Source organism: Mirounga angustirostris, unplaced genomic scaffold (genome assembly GCF_029215605.1).
Source record: "Mirounga angustirostris isolate CCGP_5_RB_7025 unplaced genomic scaffold, mMirAng1.0.hap1 SCAF_5, whole genome shotgun sequence".
Classification (NCBI taxonomy): Eukaryota; Metazoa; Chordata; class Mammalia; order Carnivora; family Phocidae; genus Mirounga; species Mirounga angustirostris.
The window spans coordinates 10,610,159-10,630,461 of NW_026991713.1; the positions used below are offsets into that span (position 1 = coordinate 10,610,159).

Sequence of the window (20,303 nt, forward strand, 5' to 3'; positions counted from 1 at the left end):
AGATGGGGTCCCTAATGGGCTGGTGTGAGCATCTGGCTGCCTTGAGATGGTACATCTGGCTGTCACCAGCATCTTTCTTCGCACGCCGCCTGCTCGTGTCTAGGATCCCCAGGCTCCGGCAGAGTGGACACTGGCTTCCTCCCAAGGGGCAGGGGAAGGAGTGCGCTCGCCAGCCACAATCCGAGCTGTTGGACGCTGCTCACTGCAAATTTACCCGAGCTTCTGCTCTGTCCACTCTCCTGGACTCTGGGGTCATCAGCGCTGGTGGAACCGTTACCCATTTAGGAATTCTCCCAAAGGAAGATATCTGTTTATCTTTTTAGCATCTATGATGTGCCCCACATGCTACATAAGTCCAGTTTTTAAATTAAATTAAAAAAATATTCTCACAATCACACCGCAAAGAAGGCGCTCTTAGTTCCCTTTCACAGATGAAGAAACTGAGGCTCAAAGTGACTCGCCATGGCTCCTCAGCTCGTAGGTGACACTTGACCTTTTCCCATTTGATACCCAGAGCTTGGTGCTTCCGTGCTCCCGCCCTGTTCCCTCTGCCATCTGAAGGAGGATGTTGGGGAGGGGGTGAGCGGGAAGGGAAGCAGGGTGAATATCACTGATGCGTTGGGCTGTTTGTTCTTTGGGAGGAGCAGGACCCAAGAGGAGATAGGCCAGATCTCACAGACCTCAGGACCGAAGTCTCCCAATGGCAGAAGGCCAGTGGGCAACAGGCACCGTGCCGTGGGCCCAGCACACTTCAGAGGTGCACCGAAAGGTTTCAATTTCTTATAAAATCAGAAGCAAATAAACTTTCAGGTAGAAAAAAAGTGTGGGTGTTCTGGGTTTTGTTTTGTATTGAGGTATAGTTACATATCACATTATATTATTATTTTTTAATTTTTTTAAAGTTTATTTATTTGACGGAGAGAGAGATAGCGAGAGCAGGAACACAAGCAGGGGGAGTGGGAGAGGGAGAAGCAGGCCTCCTGCCCAGCAGGGAGCCCAATGCGGGGCTCGATCCCAGGACCCTGGGATCATGAGCTGAGCGGAAGGCAGAAGCTTAACGACTTAATAACAGCAAATGCTTATTCAACACTGACACCCCAACATATCACATTATATTAGTTTCAGGTATAGAGTAGAAGGATTTGGTATTTGTGTATGTTGAGAAATGACCGCCACAGTAAGCCTAGCTGCCATCCATCGCCGCATTTTTTTTGTTTTGTTTTTCTTGCCTTTTTTTCGTGAGGAGGACTTTTAAGATCTAGTCTGTTAGCAACTTTCAAATACGCAAGAGCATAATTAAGCATAGTCGCCATGCTGTACCTCCCATGACTTACTTATTTTATAACTGAAAGTTTATACCTTTTTATCCCTTCATCCATTTTGCCCATCCCTAAGAAAATGTGTAATATATAACATTAAAACAATTTTTTTTGAGAGACAGAGGGAGCGTGTGCGAGCTGGGGAGACGGGCAGAGGGTGAGGGAGAGAGAATCTCCAGCAGGCTCCCTGCTCAGCGCAGAGCCCAGCACAGGGTTCAAGCTCACGACCCTGAGATCATGACCTGAGCTGAAATCCAGAGTCGGACACTCAACCCACTGAGCCGCCCGGGCGCCCCTGATATATGACATTAAAAAAAAAAAAAAAAGTTCAGGGTCGCCTGGGTGGCTCAGTCGTTAAGTGTCTGCCTTCGGCTCAGGTCATGATCCCAGGGTCTGGGATCGAGCCCCGCATCGGGCTCTCTGCTCAGTGGGAAGCCTGCTTCTTCTTCTCCTACTCCCCCTGCTTCTGTTCCCTCTCTCGCTGTGTCTCTCTCTGTCAAATAAATAAAATCTTAAAAAAAAAAAAAGTTCAGTATAGTTAACATACAGTGTTTTATTAGTTTCAGGTGCATTAATATATAACAATGACATATTCATTCAGCGTAGTATAAAATATAATGATATATGTGTGTGTGTGTTTATGTATGTGTATATAAAAATATGTGTAGTTACTGCAGGAAGGGGCCCATGAAGGCAGAAGTACCTTGGGCTCACAAAAGTCATAATGGGGCCCTGGAAGGTTGTCAGAAGAACATTCCTGTAGGCCTGAGGGTTGAGCCTGCGGGTTCCCACGCAGCTGCCGGGTGTGGGGGTTGGGGGGGGGAGTTACCTTCCTCACAGCCAACACAGGTGGGGCACTGGGCTCCTGGTCATAATAACAAATAATATCTGTAAACTATTAACAAAACTCCAGGTGTTATCTCTCTTAATCCTTATAACACTTTTGTTCTCATTTTACAGAGGAAGAGATCGATCTGAGAGGTTAAGTAACTGGGCCCAAGGTCACATAGCTGGCAAGTGGTAGAACCAAGAATCCAGTTCCATATTGTCCTCCAAATGACATCCGAGGACCCCTTCTGCCCCAGGAGTCTGGAACTTTCTGCAGCCTTCCGGGGGGGAGGGGGCGTAGTACATTGTTTTCTGGTTGTTTTCTGGGCTCAAGCTTGTCTCCCCGCTTAGGCTTGATCTCTTTAAGGCCCGACTGTATTTTACACTTTTCTTCTACGGAGGCCTTCAATCCCCTGTGTTCTGAATAAAGTTGTAGGTGCTTGCGTTACATTATGGAGACCCTGTGTGGTCAGCTCGGTGATGTCCTTCTTGGCCCCCTGGAGGTGCCACGCTAGCAGCTTTGCTGTTGCTGCTTCTCGCTGTTGCCCCTTAGAGAGGCCCCCCAAAATGTGACCTTTGATGGCTGTATGATAGTTCGTTTCTATTTGGGTAGCGTCGTGAACATAGCCTGTATTCGTGATATTTTATTTTCCAACCCTTCCCCGGTGATGACGGGGATGGTGAGTTTGCTCTTCAGTAGGTCAATCCCCAAATAGTTACTAAGCGTGACCTGAGTGCTGAGAACAACGTTCTGATCATCCGGCTTCAGTTCAAGGTAATATCGGGAATATGAGCAGAACATCTTAAAACTTCTGAGAAGTGGGGCACCTGGGTGGCTCAGTCAGTTAAGCATCTGCCTTCGGCTCAGGTTATGATCTCGGGGTCCTGGGATCGAGCCCCATGTTGGGTTCCCTGCTCAGCAGGCAGTCTGCCTCTCCTTCTCCCTCTGCTCCTCCCTCCTGCTCGTTCTCTCTCCCTCTCTCTTTCAAATAAATAAATAAAATCTTAACAATAACAACAGCAACAACAAAACTTCTGAGAAGTGGCCAAGGACGCAGTGAGGGAAATTTATAGCCTCAAATGCATTTATTAGTAAAAAGATGAGGTGAAAAATGAATGAACTGAACATTCAACTTGAGAAGCGAGAAAAAGAGCAATAAAAGAAACACCAAGAGAAAGAGCTAATAGGGCATAAAGGGAGGAATTAAGGACACAAAACCAAGAGCTGGGTCTTTAAAAAGACCGGTATGATGGAATGTCTAGGGACACGCCAGACCACAGATTCCTTAGTGGGGAGGCCTTCGGGGATATTATTTCTCACCCCGAGCTTTTGGTAGTAATCGCTTGACCAAGCGTACTAGTTATCACTTGCTGTGTAACAAATTCACCTGAACGTAGAGACATAAAACCAGAAATAGGTTTCTCACAGCTTCTGTGCTCAGGAATCCAGACAGGACTTTGCTGGGTTTCTCACAAGGTGTTGGCAACCTCAGCCATCCCCCGCCTTAAGTCAGGGGCGTGGGGGAGGGGGGGTGTCCACTGCCAGGTTCACTCATCTGGCTGTCGGCGAGCCTCAGGTCTTTACTGGCCGTTGGCTGGAGACATCGGTTCCTAGGCACGGGGCCTCGTCTGTAGGACTATTCATAAGTGGCTTGTTTACTTCCCCCAGAGTTAGGGCAGAGAGAGGGAGAGGGAAGGAGGGAGGGAGGGAGGGAGAGGGAGAGGGGACAGTCTTTTCTAACGTCTCTTTTTGTAATCAGTCTTTTCAGTACCTAATTTTGGAAGTGACACCCGGTCACTTTTGCCCTATTCTAGTATTCTCTTGGTTAGACGAAAGTCTCTGGGTCCAGCCACACTCAAGGGGAGTCAATATACGAGGGTGTGAATACCAGGAGGTAGGGATCACTGGACATCATGACCAAGGCTGTGTGTCACACAAAGGACATCCTTCTGGAGGGCAACTCTTCCCTTTGCTAAGTGAGGGCAGCGAGCCATGGGTTTGTAGACAAGGCAAGCTCTGCTACTTACTCCTTGCATGGGACCCTTCCTTCCCCATCTGAAAAATGGGATCATAATAAAGGTCATTTTTTTTTAAAGATTTTATTTATTTATTTGACAGAGAGAGACACAGCGAGAGAGGGAACACAAGCAGGGGGAGCGGGAGAGGGAGAAGCAGGCTTCCCACTGAGCAGGGAGCCCGATGCGGGGCTCGATCCCAGGACCCTGGGATCAGGTCATTTTTTTTTTTAAGATTTTATTTATTTACTTATTTGACAGAGAGAGAGAGAGAGAGAGAGTGTGCACACAAGCAGGGGGAGGGGCAGAGGGAGAGGGAGAAGCAGGCTCCCCACTGGGCAGGTAGCCTGATATGGGACTCAATCCCAGGACCCTGGGATTATGACCTGAGCTGAAGGGAGACGCTTAACCAACTGAGCCACCCAGGCGCTCCAATAAAGGTTATCTTGAAAATTTGTTGAGTTTACTGTGATGAGGGCTGGATAAAGGGCTTTGTAAAGTGTAGAGTACCCTTTAGGAGGCAGGCTTTGTTTTATTTTAATTAATTTATGAGAGAGAAGAGAGAGAGCACAGAGAGAGGAGAAGCAGACTCCCTACAGAGCAGAGAACCTGAGGTGGGGCTCGATCCCAGGACCCTGAGATCATGACCTGGGCCAAAGGCAGATGCTTAACCGACTGAGCCACCCAGGCGCCCTAGAAGGCAGGTGTTACTAAGAGAACAAGGCTGGAGATTTTGATTTTTTTTTTCTTTTCTTTGGTGATTTTGATTTTTTTTTCTTTCTTCCCTCCCTCCCTTCCTTTCCCCCCCTTCCTTTCCTTCTTTCTTTCTTTTAAAAAACCTTTCATTGAGGTAACACACACACAGAAAAGCGTCCCATTCATGGACATGTGCTCCCATCTTTAAAGATTTTTCTAAAGCAAGTGAACTTATAAATTCTACTTTGTGCGCTTATCGACACCTTCTACAATGAGCTAGAGTTACTGCTATAATCAGAAAAATACCACCTTTATGAGGTGCAGTTTCTGTTGATTAGGGGCTTTTCGGTGCATAAAGCATTTGAAACCTCGTTATCTTGCTTGGGCTTTACCACACGGCCCTGGGAGGGAGGCCAAGAACCGATTGATTTCCTTGTGGCTTAAAATGAGGAAATCACCGTCCTTTTGGGGGTGGGCAGGGGCCTGGAGGCTGTGTCCTCTGTGAGCACCGGGCAGCAAGCCAACTGTCAGCTCCTGGCACCGGAGGGTTCTCCGCAGGGCTGGCCTCCCCGCACCCCCTTCCAGAGTGGCCACTACCAGCTCTGATGGAAACCACGCCACACTAGGGCTCTGGAAAAATCCCGCTTCCGGGAATCCACCCTAAATACGTTGTCAGGACGCAGTCAAACTTTATATGCAAATAGATTGAATGCAGAAGTACTTTTCTTTTTTTAAAGATTTTATTTATTTATTTGACAGAGAGATAGCGAGAGCAGGAACACAAGCAGGGGGAGTGGGAGAGGGAGAAGCAGGCTTCCCTTGAGCAGGGAGCCCGATGTGGGGCTCGATCCCAGGACCCTGGGACCATGACCTGAGCCGAAGGCAGACGCTTAACGACTGAGCCACCCAGGCGCCCTGCGGCAGTACTTTTAATAGCAAATATTTAGAGGGCGCCTGGGTGGCTCAGTTGGTTAAGTGACTGCCTTCGGCTCAGGTCATGATCCTGGAGTCCCGGGATCGAGTCCCGCATCGGGCTCCCTGCTCGGCAGGGAGTCTGCTTCTCCCTCTGACCCTCCTCCCTCTCATGCTCTCTGTCTCTCATTCTCTCTCTCTCAAATAAATAAAATCTTAAAAACAAAACAAAACAAAACAAAAAAAGCAAATATTTAGAATTAATGTAAGTGTTCAGCCGAAGGAAATTGGTCCAATAAATTTAGTTCTTGAAAGGCGGAATAGTTCACTGCCATTGTGCTATCGTTGTGAAATATAGATTTGTGGGCTTTAATGTTTACTGAATGAAGCAGGATAGGCAACCGCACAGAGGCTGTCTGTGATATGAATCCACAGAAAACCGTGAGGAGGGAAATGAGCTGGTAGAGTAAGCAGGTTTCCTTCTGGTGGGAGGGCTGGGAGCACTTGCTTTATTTCTGACTTTTCTCATACTTTGTATCTTGAACTGCCTGCATGAGCCAGTAAGTCCCGGAAGATCAAAGCATTTAAATCCCCAGTACTGCCCCCACCTCAGCCCTTTCCCTCCCTTCTCTGATTTTAACAGTTTGTTATAGGCACTTCTAGATGTTTTCCTTGAATCCACCATGTATTGCTTTTAAAACTTAACACATACAGGTGCCTGGGTGGCTCAGTTGGCTAAGCGACTGCCCTCAGCTCAGGTCATGATCCTGGGACCCAGGATCATGCCCTCAGCTCAGGTCATGATCCTGGGACCCAGGATCGAGTCCCGCATCGAGCTCCCTGCTCAGCGGGGAGTCTGCTCCTCCCTCTGACCCTCCCCCCCTCTCAAGTGCTCACTCTCTCAAATAAATAAATAAGTAAATAAAATCTTTTTTTAAAAAAAATATTTTTATTTTTATTTATTCATGAGAGACAGAGAGAGAGGAGAGGCAGAGGGAGAAGCAGGCTCCCAAGGAGCAGGGAGCCCGATGTGGGACTCGATCCCAGGACCCTGGGATCATGACCTGAGCCGAAGGCAGAAACTTAACCATCTGAGCCACCCAGGTGCCCAAGTAAATAAAATCTTAAAAAACAAAACAAAACACGTACAATCAGAAAAATCATGGGGTGAGGGGAGAAAACAAAACAAAGAGCTCTCGGAATGAAACTCGACATCAGAGAAAATGAGAAGCTTCGAGGTTTTTTGCAGAGCAAGTCTCTGTGCTTGAGGATGAGGCAGCGGGGCTCAGGACCGCAGGTGGCTTGCCAAGCTCATGTGGCGTTTGTGCTGGTTCCGACACCCAGCTGGGGCCGGGCTGGGAGGGGTTGGGAGGCTGGGTGCAGGGGGGCCAGAGGCTGGAGGCTGGGTGCAGGGAGGTCGGGAGGATGCTCTGGGCTGGGCTGGGTGCGCCCGGGTGAGGAGCCTCCCACCCATTTGTTCTGGGTACTAGGAGATGCCGGTGGAGAGACACTGGGGCCGAGGGGACCAAAGTCCCCATTTATGGCCTTGAGGGAGTTAATGTATAATATTCCAGAATATAAACTGGGCTGTGAGGCGCGATCCGGAGCCCAGGCCTCCAGGAGCCACCAAGAGCTGCGGCCAGGAGCTGCCACCATGTCGGTGAGGAAGCCGGCTTCCCCAGGGCTCACCTCCTCCATTCCCCACATCTTTGCCTGAGTGGGGCGACTTGGTGGGGAGGGTGGCTGGAGAAAAGCGTCACCGGCCCTCCCTGGGCTTCGGTTTCCCTATCTGTATAGTGACCGAGGGGGACAGACGGCTTCCACCGTCCTCTAGCATGGATGTTCTCTGCTCTCTCTACCACCACCCTGCTGCGGGAGCCTGAACCTACCTCTTCCCCTCTCTAGACTCAGTTGCTCGTCCGTAATAATAATAATATTAGGAATAATAATAATTGCCAACACCTACTGGTTTTTTTTTTTAAGATTTTATTTATTTATTCGAGAGAGAGAATGAGAGAGAGAGAGCACAAGAAGGGGGAAGGTCAGAGGGAGAAGCAGACTCCCTGCTGAGCAAGGAGCCCGATGTGGGACTCGATCTCAGGACTCCAGGATCATAACCTGAGCCCAAGGCAGTTGCTTAACCAACTGAGCCATTCAGGCGCCCTACCGGGCTTTTTAAAAAAGATTTTATTTATTTGAAAGAGAGAGCATGTGCAAGGAAAGGGAGAGGGGCAGTGGGAGAAACAAACTCCCTGCTGAACTGGGGCTCAAACTCGGGACCGGGGATCATGACCTGAGCTGAAGGCAGACGCTTAACTGACTGAGCCACCCAGGCGCCCCTCTACTGAGCTTTATAAAGACGAAGAAACTGAGGCTGGGGGAGGAGGTTGCCCAAGGTCACAATCTGTAAAACGCAGGAGTTTGAGTGGATCCTCTTTGCCGTCCCTGATTCTCTGTCATAGCTGTGTGGCTTCAGACAAGTCACTGCCCCTCTCTGAGCCTCTGTCTCCGGCATTTGGGCAACTGGATCACAGAGGGCATCTGAGGGTCAGAAGGTGTCTTAGTTCCCCGTGGCCGCTGTAACACATTTATTCTCTCAGAGTTTTAGAGGCTAGAAGTCTGAAATCAAGGGGTCGGCAGGGCCACGCTTCCTCTGAAGGCTCCAGGGGAGGATCCTTTCTTGTCTATTCCAGCTTCCGGTGGTTGCAGTTCGTGGCGGTCCTTGGTTGTGGTTGCACCTCTCCCCTCTCTGCCTCTTTCCTCACAGAGCCTTCACCTCTGTGTGTGTGTCTCTGGGTCCACTTTTCCCTTTGCTTATAAGGATGCCAGGCGTATTGGATTTAAGGTCTACCCTAAACAAATCTTGATTACATCTGCAAAGACCCCATCTCCAGATAGGTCATGTCCACGGGTGTCAGGTGGCCATAACTTTTTGGGAGACACCGTTCAAGCTGGTACAGATAGGCTGCAGGATGTGAATGCCACGGGTGGGGTCAAGTGTGGCGGGGATGATGCTGTCCCCTCCCTCCCCTCTCAGGGGAGCTCTGTGGCCCAGAGACCTTCCCAACCCACTTTCTGCTTCTCCACTCATCCCATCCCTGCCCGCTCTTTCCTCCTTCACCAGAGACCACCCAGTCCAAATCTCTTATATTAATGATGGGGGAACCTTTCCCAGCTCAGTGCCCTCGAGTGTGCAGAGGGGGAGTGCGACCTTTGGCGTGTGAGTGGGACCCACCAGCAGAAGGGCTCTGGGCATGCGTGTGATGGGCTTTTTATGGAATGCTTCTCGGTTGGCACAGGGAAAATTTGAGATGACGAACATGGACATGAAGTTGGGGACCACCCTGAAGATCAAGGGCAAGATTGCCAGTGATGCTGATGGGTGAGCAAGGGGAGAGGTGGGGGGTGGGGGGTGGGGCGGGACAGAAGGGGGCAGGGGAGCTGTCCACAGGCCTGGAACAGGCCTGGAAGGCGGGGGCAGGCAGGGCAGCCCTGTGAGATGGACACAGAGGAGAGCGACCCCAGTCCAAACGGGCCTTTTTTACATCCTTGCTCGTTCCCACACCCTCCCACGCCCCTGCTGGCTCCCCTCCTGTGAGGGGCCTGCCTTCATGGCTGAGGGTGTTTGGGACCCTCAGAATTTCACAGCTCATGCTATATGCTCAGCTCCGTGGCCCCCAAAGACATTGAGGGGGCAAGTGGAGAAGCCCCTGGAGCTCTGCCCAGCCCCCTGTGGGTCAGGGGTCTCTACTGAAAGCCCACGCCCCCCCCCATCACTCTCTTAACCCAGCTGAATGGGCAGAGGCCAGCCTTTCATACACATTACCCCAGAGACAGCCACCAGGGGGCGCTAAGGGGTCTCACTTGCTTCCTCTCGGTTAGAACCAGCCACGGCTCTACCTGTGTGCTGATCGAGTATAGAATTTCTTGGGGCCGATCTCCATGAATCTTTGGTTGGTGAGGGCGGGCTGATGTAGAGGGTAGGAGCCAAGAGCAGAGTCACCCCTTTCTCTTACTTGGGTTCAAGTTTACAGACATTTGTGATCCCTCTGGTCTGAGACCTCCCACTGAAGGCACTCTATTCATGACTCGGAGTGTCCTACTCTCAGGGGCCTTGACCGTCTAACCCAGGCTGTAGTGATCCTGTCAAGAAGTCACACAACCCCTGATGGAATACCTGTAATGACAGGGAGCTCACCACCTTAGCTTAACTGTTTAGGGCCAAACTCAATAGGCCTCCAAATATCTAAGGACAGCAATTCTCTCCCCCAGGACAGGTACCCCGATTCCTGAGACTGTCACTCTCAGTGACCCTCCTGTCAAGAGCCTTAGCCCAGGTGCCAGATGGAACGTGGTACTCCCGTGCTAGGTCTGACCAGGTTGTCACCTCCCTTGTTTTAAGGCACAAGCCTCAATTGACACCTTTCTTTCATGATTCTTTCAGCTTGGGGTCAACCCAAGTACTTTTACCCAGGGCTGGCCCCCAATCCTGACTTGCTACCCCTTTCCCTGCAGATTTGTGATTAATCTGGGCCAGGGGTCAGAGAAGCTGAACCTGCATTTCAACCCACGCTTCCGTGATTCCGCCATCATCTGCAACACACGGGATGGCAACTGGGGGCAGGAGCAGCGGGAAGGTCACATGTGCTTCAGCCCAGGGTCAGAGGTCAAGGTGAGGTCAAAGGGGAAAGGCGCCTGAGGAGCATGTCCACGGGAGAGCCCCGAGGGTAGGGCCCCCTGGCCTAGACACGCGTTGGCACTGTTTGAGCCTCCGCGAGCTGCCCTGGCCCACTTCCGGGGCCTCCTGCCTCCCTGACACCTTCCCTCCCACCACAGATCACCGTGACCTTTGGGAATGACGGATTTGAAGTGAAGCTGCCAGATGGGCACCAGCTGACCTTTCCCAACAGGCTGGGCCACAGCCATCTGAGCTACCTGAGTGTGCAGGGCGGCTTGAATGTCTCCTCCTTCAAGATTGACTAAGTGGATAGCACCTCACCAGAGTGAAGACCCCGGGTACAGATGCCCTCTCCAGAGCCTCTCTACCCAGTCACACAGGACCAGCAGCCGCCCAGCAGTTCCTGCCCCTGGGACCCTACTCTCCTCCACTAAAGCGAAGAACAAACAAAAAGAACCCGCCTTTATCCAGTCTTTCTGTGGCCGGTGTTTTCCATACATTGTCATGCCCCCAGCATCCTCATGATACAGAGAAGGAAACTGAGGCACGAGATCACAGGGCTTCGAAGTGGGGGTTGGGATGTGCTCCCAAACACGTCCAAGCACCCGCGGCTGCCCTGTGGGACTGCGGGGCAGGCACTGGTTGCAGGCACCTGGGCCAGGGGCTGTTCCAGGAACTGTAGATAAGGCTCCCACCTGGGCCTCTTTATCGCTGGAACGTTCATTCCAGCCTGGTTACTCATTACCCCCTGCCTCGGCCCCTCCCCTCACTGGGGGCCCTGGGGGTGTGGGTTGGGGGGGGCACGATTCTTTGGTTTTCCGAACATGATGGGAGGCTGTTTAAGCAGGTGGAGTTGACCCTGTTCTCCCAGGTCCCCAAGCATCTTGCAGGACACCTTTTATCAAAAAGCCTTTTTTAATCAGGACCCAGAAGCAGGTCTGGGGTGCACAGGAAGGTGGGATTCCTCCCCTGTGAGGTCACACCTGACTTTTTTCTGAGACTTCTGGGATAAGTCAGGGGTTAGGGTTGGAACGTTGGGGAAGCAGCCTTAGCAAGGGCTGGGGCTCTCAGGGATGCAGCAGGGACCCTCCTGGGGGCAGCTCTAGGAGGGCTGGGGCAGGTGGTCCCTTTGGGAGAGGAAACAAAGGCTCTGTGTGGTATGCACCCCGCACCCCCACCCCCCAGCAAGGACAGTTTTTCCAGCACAAAAGCTGCACTGTGAGGCTGGGCCCTCCAACCAGTGGGGGTGGCACAGGGTTGGGGGTGGGCCTAAGGAATGGCCGTGGGTCCAGAGTGGCAGGGGGGCTGGGCAAGGCAGCCCAGCAGGACCAAGAACAAGGCTGGTCTCCTCTGGCCTCCCTCCCATGTCTGTCCTGCAGAGGTGTGGAGGGGCTGGGGGGCAACTGCGTTCTCCCATCGATCATGGGCAGGACTTAGTTATCAGGCGCTGGCTCTGTACCTGGGCTGTTCCTGGGTGGTGCCCTGAGCCCCGGCAGGGTCCTGAGCCCATGGCCGGCCACTCACACTTTGACTTCATCGTCCTCCTCAGCATCCGCAAACTCGAAGGTGTTTGCTTGCACTGTGCTGGGCACAGGGGCCCTGCTGCCTGCCTGGGGTGCACCCCACTCTTCATCTAGGCTCTCCCAAGAAGCCCGAGCCTGGGGCAGCACCCCCCCTAGCTCCTGGCTCCAGGCATCTATCCCAGTGTAGTGGCGGCTGCCCTGGTCGTCCCCCCAGCCTGCTCCCCGGTGCCTGCCAGGGGCCACGTCAGCAGGTGCACGGGGATACTCTTCCACTGGGCCGGCCCTCACCTCAGCCACTGGGCCCAACCCAGCGGTTACCCCATTGGGGCAGTATCCACGGGGTTGGGGGCTTGAGGCAGGGGCCGGGGGGCTTGCAGCAGGGGCCAGGGGGCTTGCAGCACGGGCTGGGGAGCTTGTGGCAAGGGCCGGGGGTCTTGAGGCAGGGGCTGGGGGGCTTGTGGCAGGGGCTGGGGTCTCAGCGGCAGAGGCTTCTGAAAGGCTCATGACCCCCAGCAGCTCACTGAGGAGCGATGGCCCAAGGTCGAGGTCCAGGCGGAAGGACAGAAGGGAGTCAGAGCGGCGAAGGCCGGACTCAGAGGGGAAGGTACTACCATGGTCTCGGTCACGAGGCTTTTCCTGGCGAGGCAGGCGGGAGATAGTGCAGAACCCAGAGTCCACGCCTGGAAGAAAAATGGGGAGCAGGGTCATAGCTGGGGTCCCTAACCAGGAATTGGGGAGAGGAAAGCCAGCTTGCTCTGTGACCTCTAGCACGTCACTCTCGCATCTGGCCTCAGTTTCTCCCCTCTTTCCAATATAGTGAACCCTGGAGTCTCTCACAGGATCTTCCTATCAAGCCTAGAAGTGGAAAATGGACACAGTCCTCATTCCCATTTTGCAGATGAAGAAAGTAAGACTCAATTTGGGACAAGGGGAAAGCCTTGCCCCGGGGTCACAGAGTCTGAAGGTGGAGCCAAGCCTGGAGCTCAAACCTCCTGACTCTCAGTCACAACTGATGGTCATGGTCGCTAGTCCCCTTCCATGACAGGGGCCAAGGGTTGCAGGCAAACCCACAGCGCGTGGGATGGAACCAGCAGCCAGGGTCTGACTGCACAGAAATCAGACTCAAAGGACAGGCAGATGCCCTGCAAAGGACCTCTTCCACCCTCTGGCTCCAGGACTGCCATGCCCGAGGCCAGGGTGTGCTTACTGTGGACCAGCCCCCAGGGGAGCTCTGAGCAGCCCTCCCAGAGCCGAGCACGGGAGGCGGCCCCCCGCAGCGAGGCAAAGCCACAGGGCAGGGAATGGCCACCAGGTGGCAGCAGGGGCCCGGGTTCCCAGGTGAGGGGCACAGCGGAACCACCGAGGCACCTGCCACTCCCCACCACAGCAGGAGGGACCTCTGGTTTCCGTCCCTGGGAGTGTTTTTTCCAAACTGGTCAAGTCACAGGAACTTCTGTTCAAATAACAACAACAGAGCAACAGCTCCTATGTCCCGAGCACCTACTATGTGTGACTCTGGGCCATGCCTGATACACGTATCACATCTCTGAGTCTCAGCAATGACCCTAATGTACCCATTATACAGGCTGGGACTTGACCTGACAGAGGGCAGTCGGCTTGCTGGAAATCAGGTAGAAGCAGGATTTTAATCCAGAGCCCAGACTCCCAGTCTCTCCACTCTGTCATTCTGCTGTCAAGGGGCTGCCTCGGTTGAAGGGGACGGGGATGGGGGTGGGGGGTGGGTGGGGTGGGAACGGGCTGGCTCAGCCAGGAGCCCAGACATGGGGAGGCAAGTTAGAGGCAAGTAGGACTCAAACCTCAGCTCCTCACCTCTCAACCTCAGCGTGTTTTGGGGAGTGAGCTGGTTTGTACCCCTTGACCCCCACCCCACCCACGGTCTGGAGTTTGGGCCTGACCTCCATGGGGAGACCAAACTAATGTGGGGAAAAGTGCTCACTTGGAGGCTAGGCTGACCCATCGAACCCTCTGGACCTCAGCACCTAAAAAATAAGCAGCGAGCCCAGGCCCTCACCGTAACTGGAGCGGCCGTCCGTGGAGTTGGCAGGGCTGCGGTCAAAGGTGAATTTGCCCACCACGAGGCTGTCGTAGGCAGCCTGGTTGAGCTGGGGCAGGGAGATGGCATTCTTGATGATCGGGGAGACCGCGGGCGGAGCAGGGGAGGGTGCGGGCGGGGAGGCCAGCCGCCGCGGCGGCGCCCCTACCCTCCGCACCTGCTGTAGCTTCTTAGCCAGGAAGCTTCGGGGTGAGCGGTGAGTGCTCCCAGAGCTGCCACCATGGTTGCTGAGGAAGGAGGTGTCGCCGAAGACATCCCCACCACGGCCCACGTGCATGGTGTGGCGGAAGTCCCCAAGCGGGGGGCTGATCATGTCTGCCGTCAGCCGCCTTTTGCTCTGCGAGCTGGACACCCAGCCCACGGGAGAGAGCTTGCCCAGGCTCATGGCAGGGGCTCCTCCAGCCCCCTGGGGGCCCGGCATCAGCTCTGGCTCTTCACAGCGGCTGGTGCATGCCCCCCCGGGGCCTGGGCGCAGGGTCCACTTCTCAGCTCCCTCCTTCCCCGTGAAAGGGGGTGGATGGAGGCTGCCCCCTCTGCGCTCCTAAGGTGTCGCCCCCAAATGCTGAGGCTGTGGAAGGCCCATGGCTGGTCTCTCCCTGGGGCCTGGCTCCCGGCCCCGTGGAAGCAGCTGTCGGTGTTCTGTCCAAGAACAGGGAAGGTATGAGTGGTGCCTCGAGTGTGGACAGCTCCTCTCTGCCCAGCGATAGAGACCTGAAAGAAAGAAAGAAAATGATGGTGGGCCCAGGGGATCCTGGGTCCGAATCACAGCTAGAGAGAACAGGTGACTACACCCACCGAAAGAGATGGGGGCCACCGACAAAATGCTGAGCAGGCGCACAAGGAGGACACGCTGTAGAATTCTGGGCACTCGACATTTAAGAGCAGGCAAAGGAAACAAGAGTGATAAAGTCGGAATCGTGGTTGCCTCTGAGCAGGGACTGCTGGGAGGGGCACAGAATAATCCATCCAGCTGTACGCTGGAGATGGGGGGCAGTGAGAAGCACGGATGGTCCTTATACCCAGACCGTCTGTGAAGCACCTACTAAGTGCCGATAAATTACCTCTGTCATTCATGTAACCCACATGACAGCCCTGAGGGAGGCACTATTTTAGAGAAGTTGAGGCACAAAGAAGTGAAGTGACTTGCTTGAGTCAAAATGGCGAGGAAGAGCGCCCCTCACCCCACCCTCCCCTGCAAACCCAGAGCCCTTGAGCCCCAAGCTACATTCTCCTCTGCTGCCAGGTTGAGCAAATCACCTCCCTTCTCTGTGGGTTCAACTGTCCTCCACTCAGAGAGGCCAGGAGGGAGGAGGTGCCCTGCCACAGGCTTTGGGAACTGCTGTGTAAACAGCCTGCACAGAGGTTCCTCAGAACCCTCCGCCTCAAGGTGCTTCCTGGAAAAAGGGTCCTGTGGTCAAAAGTGGCTTTTCCCAGCTGCCGACTACATGCCTGAGCAGATTCAAGGCTCTGAGAAGGCCCGCAGGAAAGAATTTTACTATAGTTTTTCAAATTGAGGTAGGTGCCTTGTCGTCAGAGAACAAATTTTGGAAAAAGCTCAGTTGGTGCCAAAAGCTATTCCTTGCCCACCTCCTCCTGATCTCCCTGCCTCCTCCCCCGCCCCATCCTTCTCTAAGCTTCTCTTGGTCTGACCCCATCCTTTCTATTATCATAGAAAGTGCAGTCTGGAGAATGCCTATGAGCCTATGGTCTGACCTCTGGTTCTCCTGTGGCCCAGAGAGGGTCCAAGTTTGCTCAAGGTCCCATCAAGAGAGCTAGTCGAGACTTGAACTCAGAGCCTCTGACTCACATAGCCTTTGACTGGCTCCTGGAGCCCAGTCTTGTTTCCCCAGATTGGCAACACACTGTGAAGGTGGGGCCGCTGTCTAGATGTTCCTGTCTTCCTCCCTCCTTCCACCCAGCTTGAACTCTGCACGTGGCAAGTGCCAAATCAACAGGGGTTCAATCGCAGGAGATCGCTACGATGACCTTCCTGCCGAAGGATCACCCCTTGCCACCTTCCAAGTGAGGGTAGGTAGGTGGGTGGGGAAAAGCTTCACTGTGTGACCTTGAGCAAGTCACCTATCTCCACGGGCCTGGGACCTCAGCTGATAAAAGTTGATAATAATCCTTAACAAGAACACCTAGATCTGTGCCTCAACCTTTTTTTTTTTTTTAATTTCGCTGCCACCTCCAAGCAGAAAAATCTCAATACTGCCCTTTGAATGTTATTTGAAATTCAAAATAGGTTAAATAACAAGATAAAAACAAAGCAAGCAATAAAACAAAGCTTGCTTTGTTCTCTGACTACATTCTCTTCCCTTCCCACCATCTGATCCTCCCCCAGTCCTAACTCCTCCCCCGGGGGGGGGCGGTGTCTGAATCATCCCTTTCCCTGGCACCCCCCGCACCAAGTCCTCGGCACCAAGTCCTCATGGAATGTTTGCTGAAGTTACGGAGCACTCTGCCGTTGGCCAACCAGTACATGACGTCTCCGGACTCCAACAGCCCTGCAAAGCTGAGGGGTTAGCCCATTTTTACAGGGAGAGCCAAGGTTCAGAGGGAAGGGACTTGGCCAAGGTCCTGGCAGGTACATGGCAGGTTTCCTAGCTCTGCAGAGATGAGGGATGACTCTGTGAGCGGGGGAAGGAACTGGGGAGGGGGGGTCACCCTGAGATGTCATGTGAGGGGTCCCTGTGTCTGCCTTGTGGCTACACCCACCTCTCTCCCAGCCCCCACCGCCAAGTATCCACTCTTCTCTCTGCAAAAGGGACTCTGGCCCCCACCGAATCCCCATGGCCATTTTGACTTGTGAGACCAGGTGCCTCTGGGCACCTCGGAAAGGTCTCTCCTTACCCCTCCACCGTGCCCACTGCAATAAAGAGACCCTGCCAATAGAGAGGTTGTGGGCCGAAGGGCAGGGCATTGCTACTGGGGACCTATTTTCCCACGTGGAAAACAAGAACAGCATCGAAAGCTGGTCCTTTCCCAGAGGAGTTATAAGAGTGGAAGGTGAGGTAATTAAAGCCGCAGGTCCTGGAGCAGGGCAGCCCCGGTTCAAATCCAACATGCTAACACTAACATCTCTCACTGGGGGCCCCCTTAATGGTAGCTATTTGGCCCCAGCTGTTGACTGCAGGGTATTATTGCTGGCGATCAGGTGTGCCCCACCTGGCCCTGGAGGAAGAGGGGCTCCAGGTGTCCTGGTGCAAGGCCCACCTCCCCTCACCAGCCCGGGATTACTACCTGTTAACGCTCACGACACCCATTTTACAGGTGAACAAAATGAGGCGCAGAAAGGGGATTGACTTGCCCCAAGTCACAGAGCAAAAAAAAACGTGGCGTGGCCGGAGCCTCCCTGGGATTCTGTCACCATCACAAGTAAATGTCAGGGGAGGGGTAGGACCCCAGGGGCCCAGGGAGAGTTGTTGGAGGAGGCAATGCCCAGCTGCTGAGCTCCGGAAGGGCAGGCTGGGAGGCCGGAGACTCTGTGTGGATTCAGTGCCCCTGAACTGGGCAGGAGTGGTCACCCAGCAGCCTCAGGTCCTAGCGGTCCTCGTATTTAGCCTACAGAGGATAGTGAGGCTGGGGCACTTGGGAAGAGGTTACTCAATGGTGGTAATGACCGTAAGGACAAGGCTTGAGGGGGCAGGCAGGGACCATGCTTTCCGAGTGGCCGACAGGGGCCGCTGTGGAGGCACCGCGGGGCGGTGGAGCCAGGGGGGGCTGTCCGACACTGGGGAGGCCGAGGCTGGGCTGCTGCACCCTGGCGCTCACCTGAGAGTCACCCGCGTGCCTGCCAGCGCACCACCTGTCACCCTGGAGGCCAGGCACATGCACACAGCCCCCTCCCCGCCGGTGTCCCGCTGGGTAACACCACCGGTATCTCTGGACAGCGCGGCCCTGCCTGGGTCAGGACAGTTCTGGCCCTAGAATGAAAGATTAACTCCCTGGGGCCCCTCGTATCCCTTGAAGCGCCCCCCCCCCCCCAGGTGGAGAGACGGGCAAACCGAGGCCAGAAAAGGCCAGAAGTTGTCTGCAGCCTCAGAGGGGGCCCTGTTGCTGGACTCTGAGGGCTTAGGAGGGAGCACCAGGGGCCATAGGGGAGTAAGAGGAAAGATGGGGAGAGACGGTTCTTGGTCCACCACTCCAAGTTAGGGCCGAAGCCCTCCATTCGAGGAGGGGGGTGGCCACGGACCAAGTGTCCCCACCCCAGTCCTGGGTTCCAGTCCCCACAACGCGTTTGGGGCGGCCTCGGACTGGTCCCTCCGCCTTTCTAAGCCTCAGTTTCCCGGTCTCAAAAATGGGCTTCAGGCTTCGCGGGTCTTGCCTGGTTGGGGCAAGGGCAGAACAATCTCGAGGCCAGTCGGCATTGGAAGTCGCGGAAGACTTGGGCCATAAAACATTCCCTCTGGGAGGCAGGGGGTTAGAATGGGGAGGGTCGCTCCGCGGGGGAAGGGGACAGCCGGCTGCCGTGGCCCGAGGGGAACCGGACGGGATGACCTCATCCGCCACTCGGCCTGGAATGCGGTGGTTGGGGAGGGGGCAGGGTGCCTGGTCCATCTCCCCAGCGGTCCCTCCCGCCCCCCACTTCCCGCTCTCCGCGCCGGCCTCGCCAAGGGGCCCGACATTCCGGCACATCGCCCCCTCCCCGTTCCTTCCCTTCCTTTCCCAGGGCAGGAAGGAGCGTAGACGGCCCTCTGCTCGCCCCCTCCTCCCGCAGCCCGCTTCACCGCTCACCCGCCCCAACTCTCTGCGCCCCTCGGCTCGCCGGGGACAGTACAAAACAACCCCCAAACTTGGAGGGACCCCCGCGCCGCTCCCGCGGCCGGCGGCCGGGCCTTCCTTGTTGGCACCGGGGGCGCCTTCGGCAGGCTGGCCTCCCCCGCCCCAGCCCCCGGGCGCCTAGGCGGGTGCCAGTCCCCCCCCGTCGGCGTCCACGCCCGCCCGGGTGGCGCTGTTACCTTCGCTCGGCGAGCCCCGGGGGGCCGGGGGCCGGGGGGCGGACGCGGCGGCAGGGACGGCGGCAGCGCGTCGCGGCGCGCAGCCGGGGCGAGTGGCTGGGCCGGTCTGCGCCGCCCTGGCCGCGGGCTCCGCGGGCTGGCTCCGGGGGCGGGGGCGGGGTGTGGGCGCGCTCCCTCCCCGCGCCTCGCTCCTCCCGCCCGCGGGCGGGGCCGGGCCCCCTCCGGGGCACCGGTCGGGCCGCCCCCAGGGGCGGCGAGAGCTGGAGGGGGGCGGCGAGGGTGCCGGGCCGGGGCCCTAACCCGCCGCCCCCGACTCCCGGCAGGGACGAGGGGACCCGGGGAACGTGCGGGTGCCCGGGCGGGGCGACGCGGGTCGGCGGCGGCCACCCCTCCCCCGGCGGCTCCCCGCGGGGCCTTGGGGCGCCCAGACCTGAGAACTCTGGCTCCTGGGCTCCCCAGGCGCTCCCTTCGGGTCTCCGGGGCCTTGAATGCCAGAAAGACCCGCAGAGACCCTGAGTTCTACAAGTTGGGATGCCCACTGCTTTTCTCCCAGTTCCCGATTCCTTTCAATCCAGCGCAGGCCTCAGCGGTGCTGGGACACAGACTTGATTGAGCCCAACTGGGGCGCAGACCACAGCAGGCAACTTGTAGAGTGGTGTGTGGTGTGGTGGGGGCCCTAGAACCCAGCTGCCTGGTTTCCTCTCCTGCCCTCGCCACTGCTTATCCTTTCTGGGGATCAGTTTCCCATCTGTAAAATAGGGTAATAGTAGGCATCGGATGTTAGGTTATTAGGTGTTCTCTGCTCTGTCAGCACCTAGGAGGCTTGCTGAACAGGTACACCAGACCACACCTCAGATGGATGGGTTTAGAAAGCTTTATTGAGCACCCCCCAATCCCACCCAGGAGGGGCAGGGAACCACCCTGCACCGGACCCTGTGTCATCCTCAGGGAGGGGAGCTAGAACTCGGATCCCTGCCTCATGTTTTTTTGCCCTCCTCTGATCCTGTGAGCTCCCTGGGGACAGGCAGGAAGTCCTGGGGGCTGTGGTAGCACAGAGAGACCCCTAACAGCCTCCAGGGGAGTGGAGGGGCCCAGCAAGTTTTCCCAGAGAAGGTGATACCGGACTTAAGTTGTAAAGGACACATAGACAGGGGTAACACCGTGGAAGTGCGCGCACACACGCACACACACACACCTGGCGGGAGACGGCACAAGCAAAGATCTGGAGCTGAGGATCTATGGGCCGAGGCAGGTGTGGCTGGAGGAGATCATCGGCCTGGGAGGAGGGCCATGTTT

General features: G+C 55.4%; 2 protein-coding genes across 3 annotated transcripts; one reads left to right on the forward strand and one right to left on the reverse strand.

Annotated features, from left to right (window-relative positions):
• Window positions 1-8,086: 8,086 nt before the first annotated feature.
• LGALS2 (galectin 2) lies at window positions 8,087-11,227 on the forward strand. The gene is made up of 3 exons (XM_045872570.3): window positions 8,087-9,153; window positions 10,287-10,443; window positions 10,608-11,227. The coding sequence occupies exons 1-3, from the start codon at window positions 9,026-9,028 to the stop codon at window positions 10,752-10,754; spliced, it is 432 nt and encodes a 143-aa protein (XP_045728526.1). The 5' UTR covers window positions 8,087-9,025; the 3' UTR covers window positions 10,755-11,227.
• A 118-nt stretch (window positions 11,228-11,345) lies between these two features.
• CDC42EP1 (CDC42 effector protein 1) lies at window positions 11,346-19,167 on the reverse strand. Of its 2 annotated transcripts, none has more exons than XM_045872568.3 (3): window positions 19,008-19,167; window positions 14,005-14,757; window positions 11,346-12,652 (listed from the first exon to the last, which is right to left on the reverse strand). In XM_045872568.3, the coding sequence occupies exons 2-3, from the start codon at window positions 14,465-14,467 to the stop codon at window positions 11,970-11,972; spliced, it is 1,146 nt and encodes a 381-aa protein (XP_045728524.1). In that variant the 5' UTR covers window positions 14,468-14,757; window positions 19,008-19,167; the 3' UTR covers window positions 11,346-11,969. The 2 variants fall into 2 exon arrangements, with proteins under 2 accessions (XP_045728524.1, XP_045728525.1); XM_045872569.3 differs by lacking the exon at window positions 19,008-19,167 and adding an exon at window positions 17,821-17,958.
• Window positions 19,168-20,303: the final 1,136 nt, after the last annotated feature.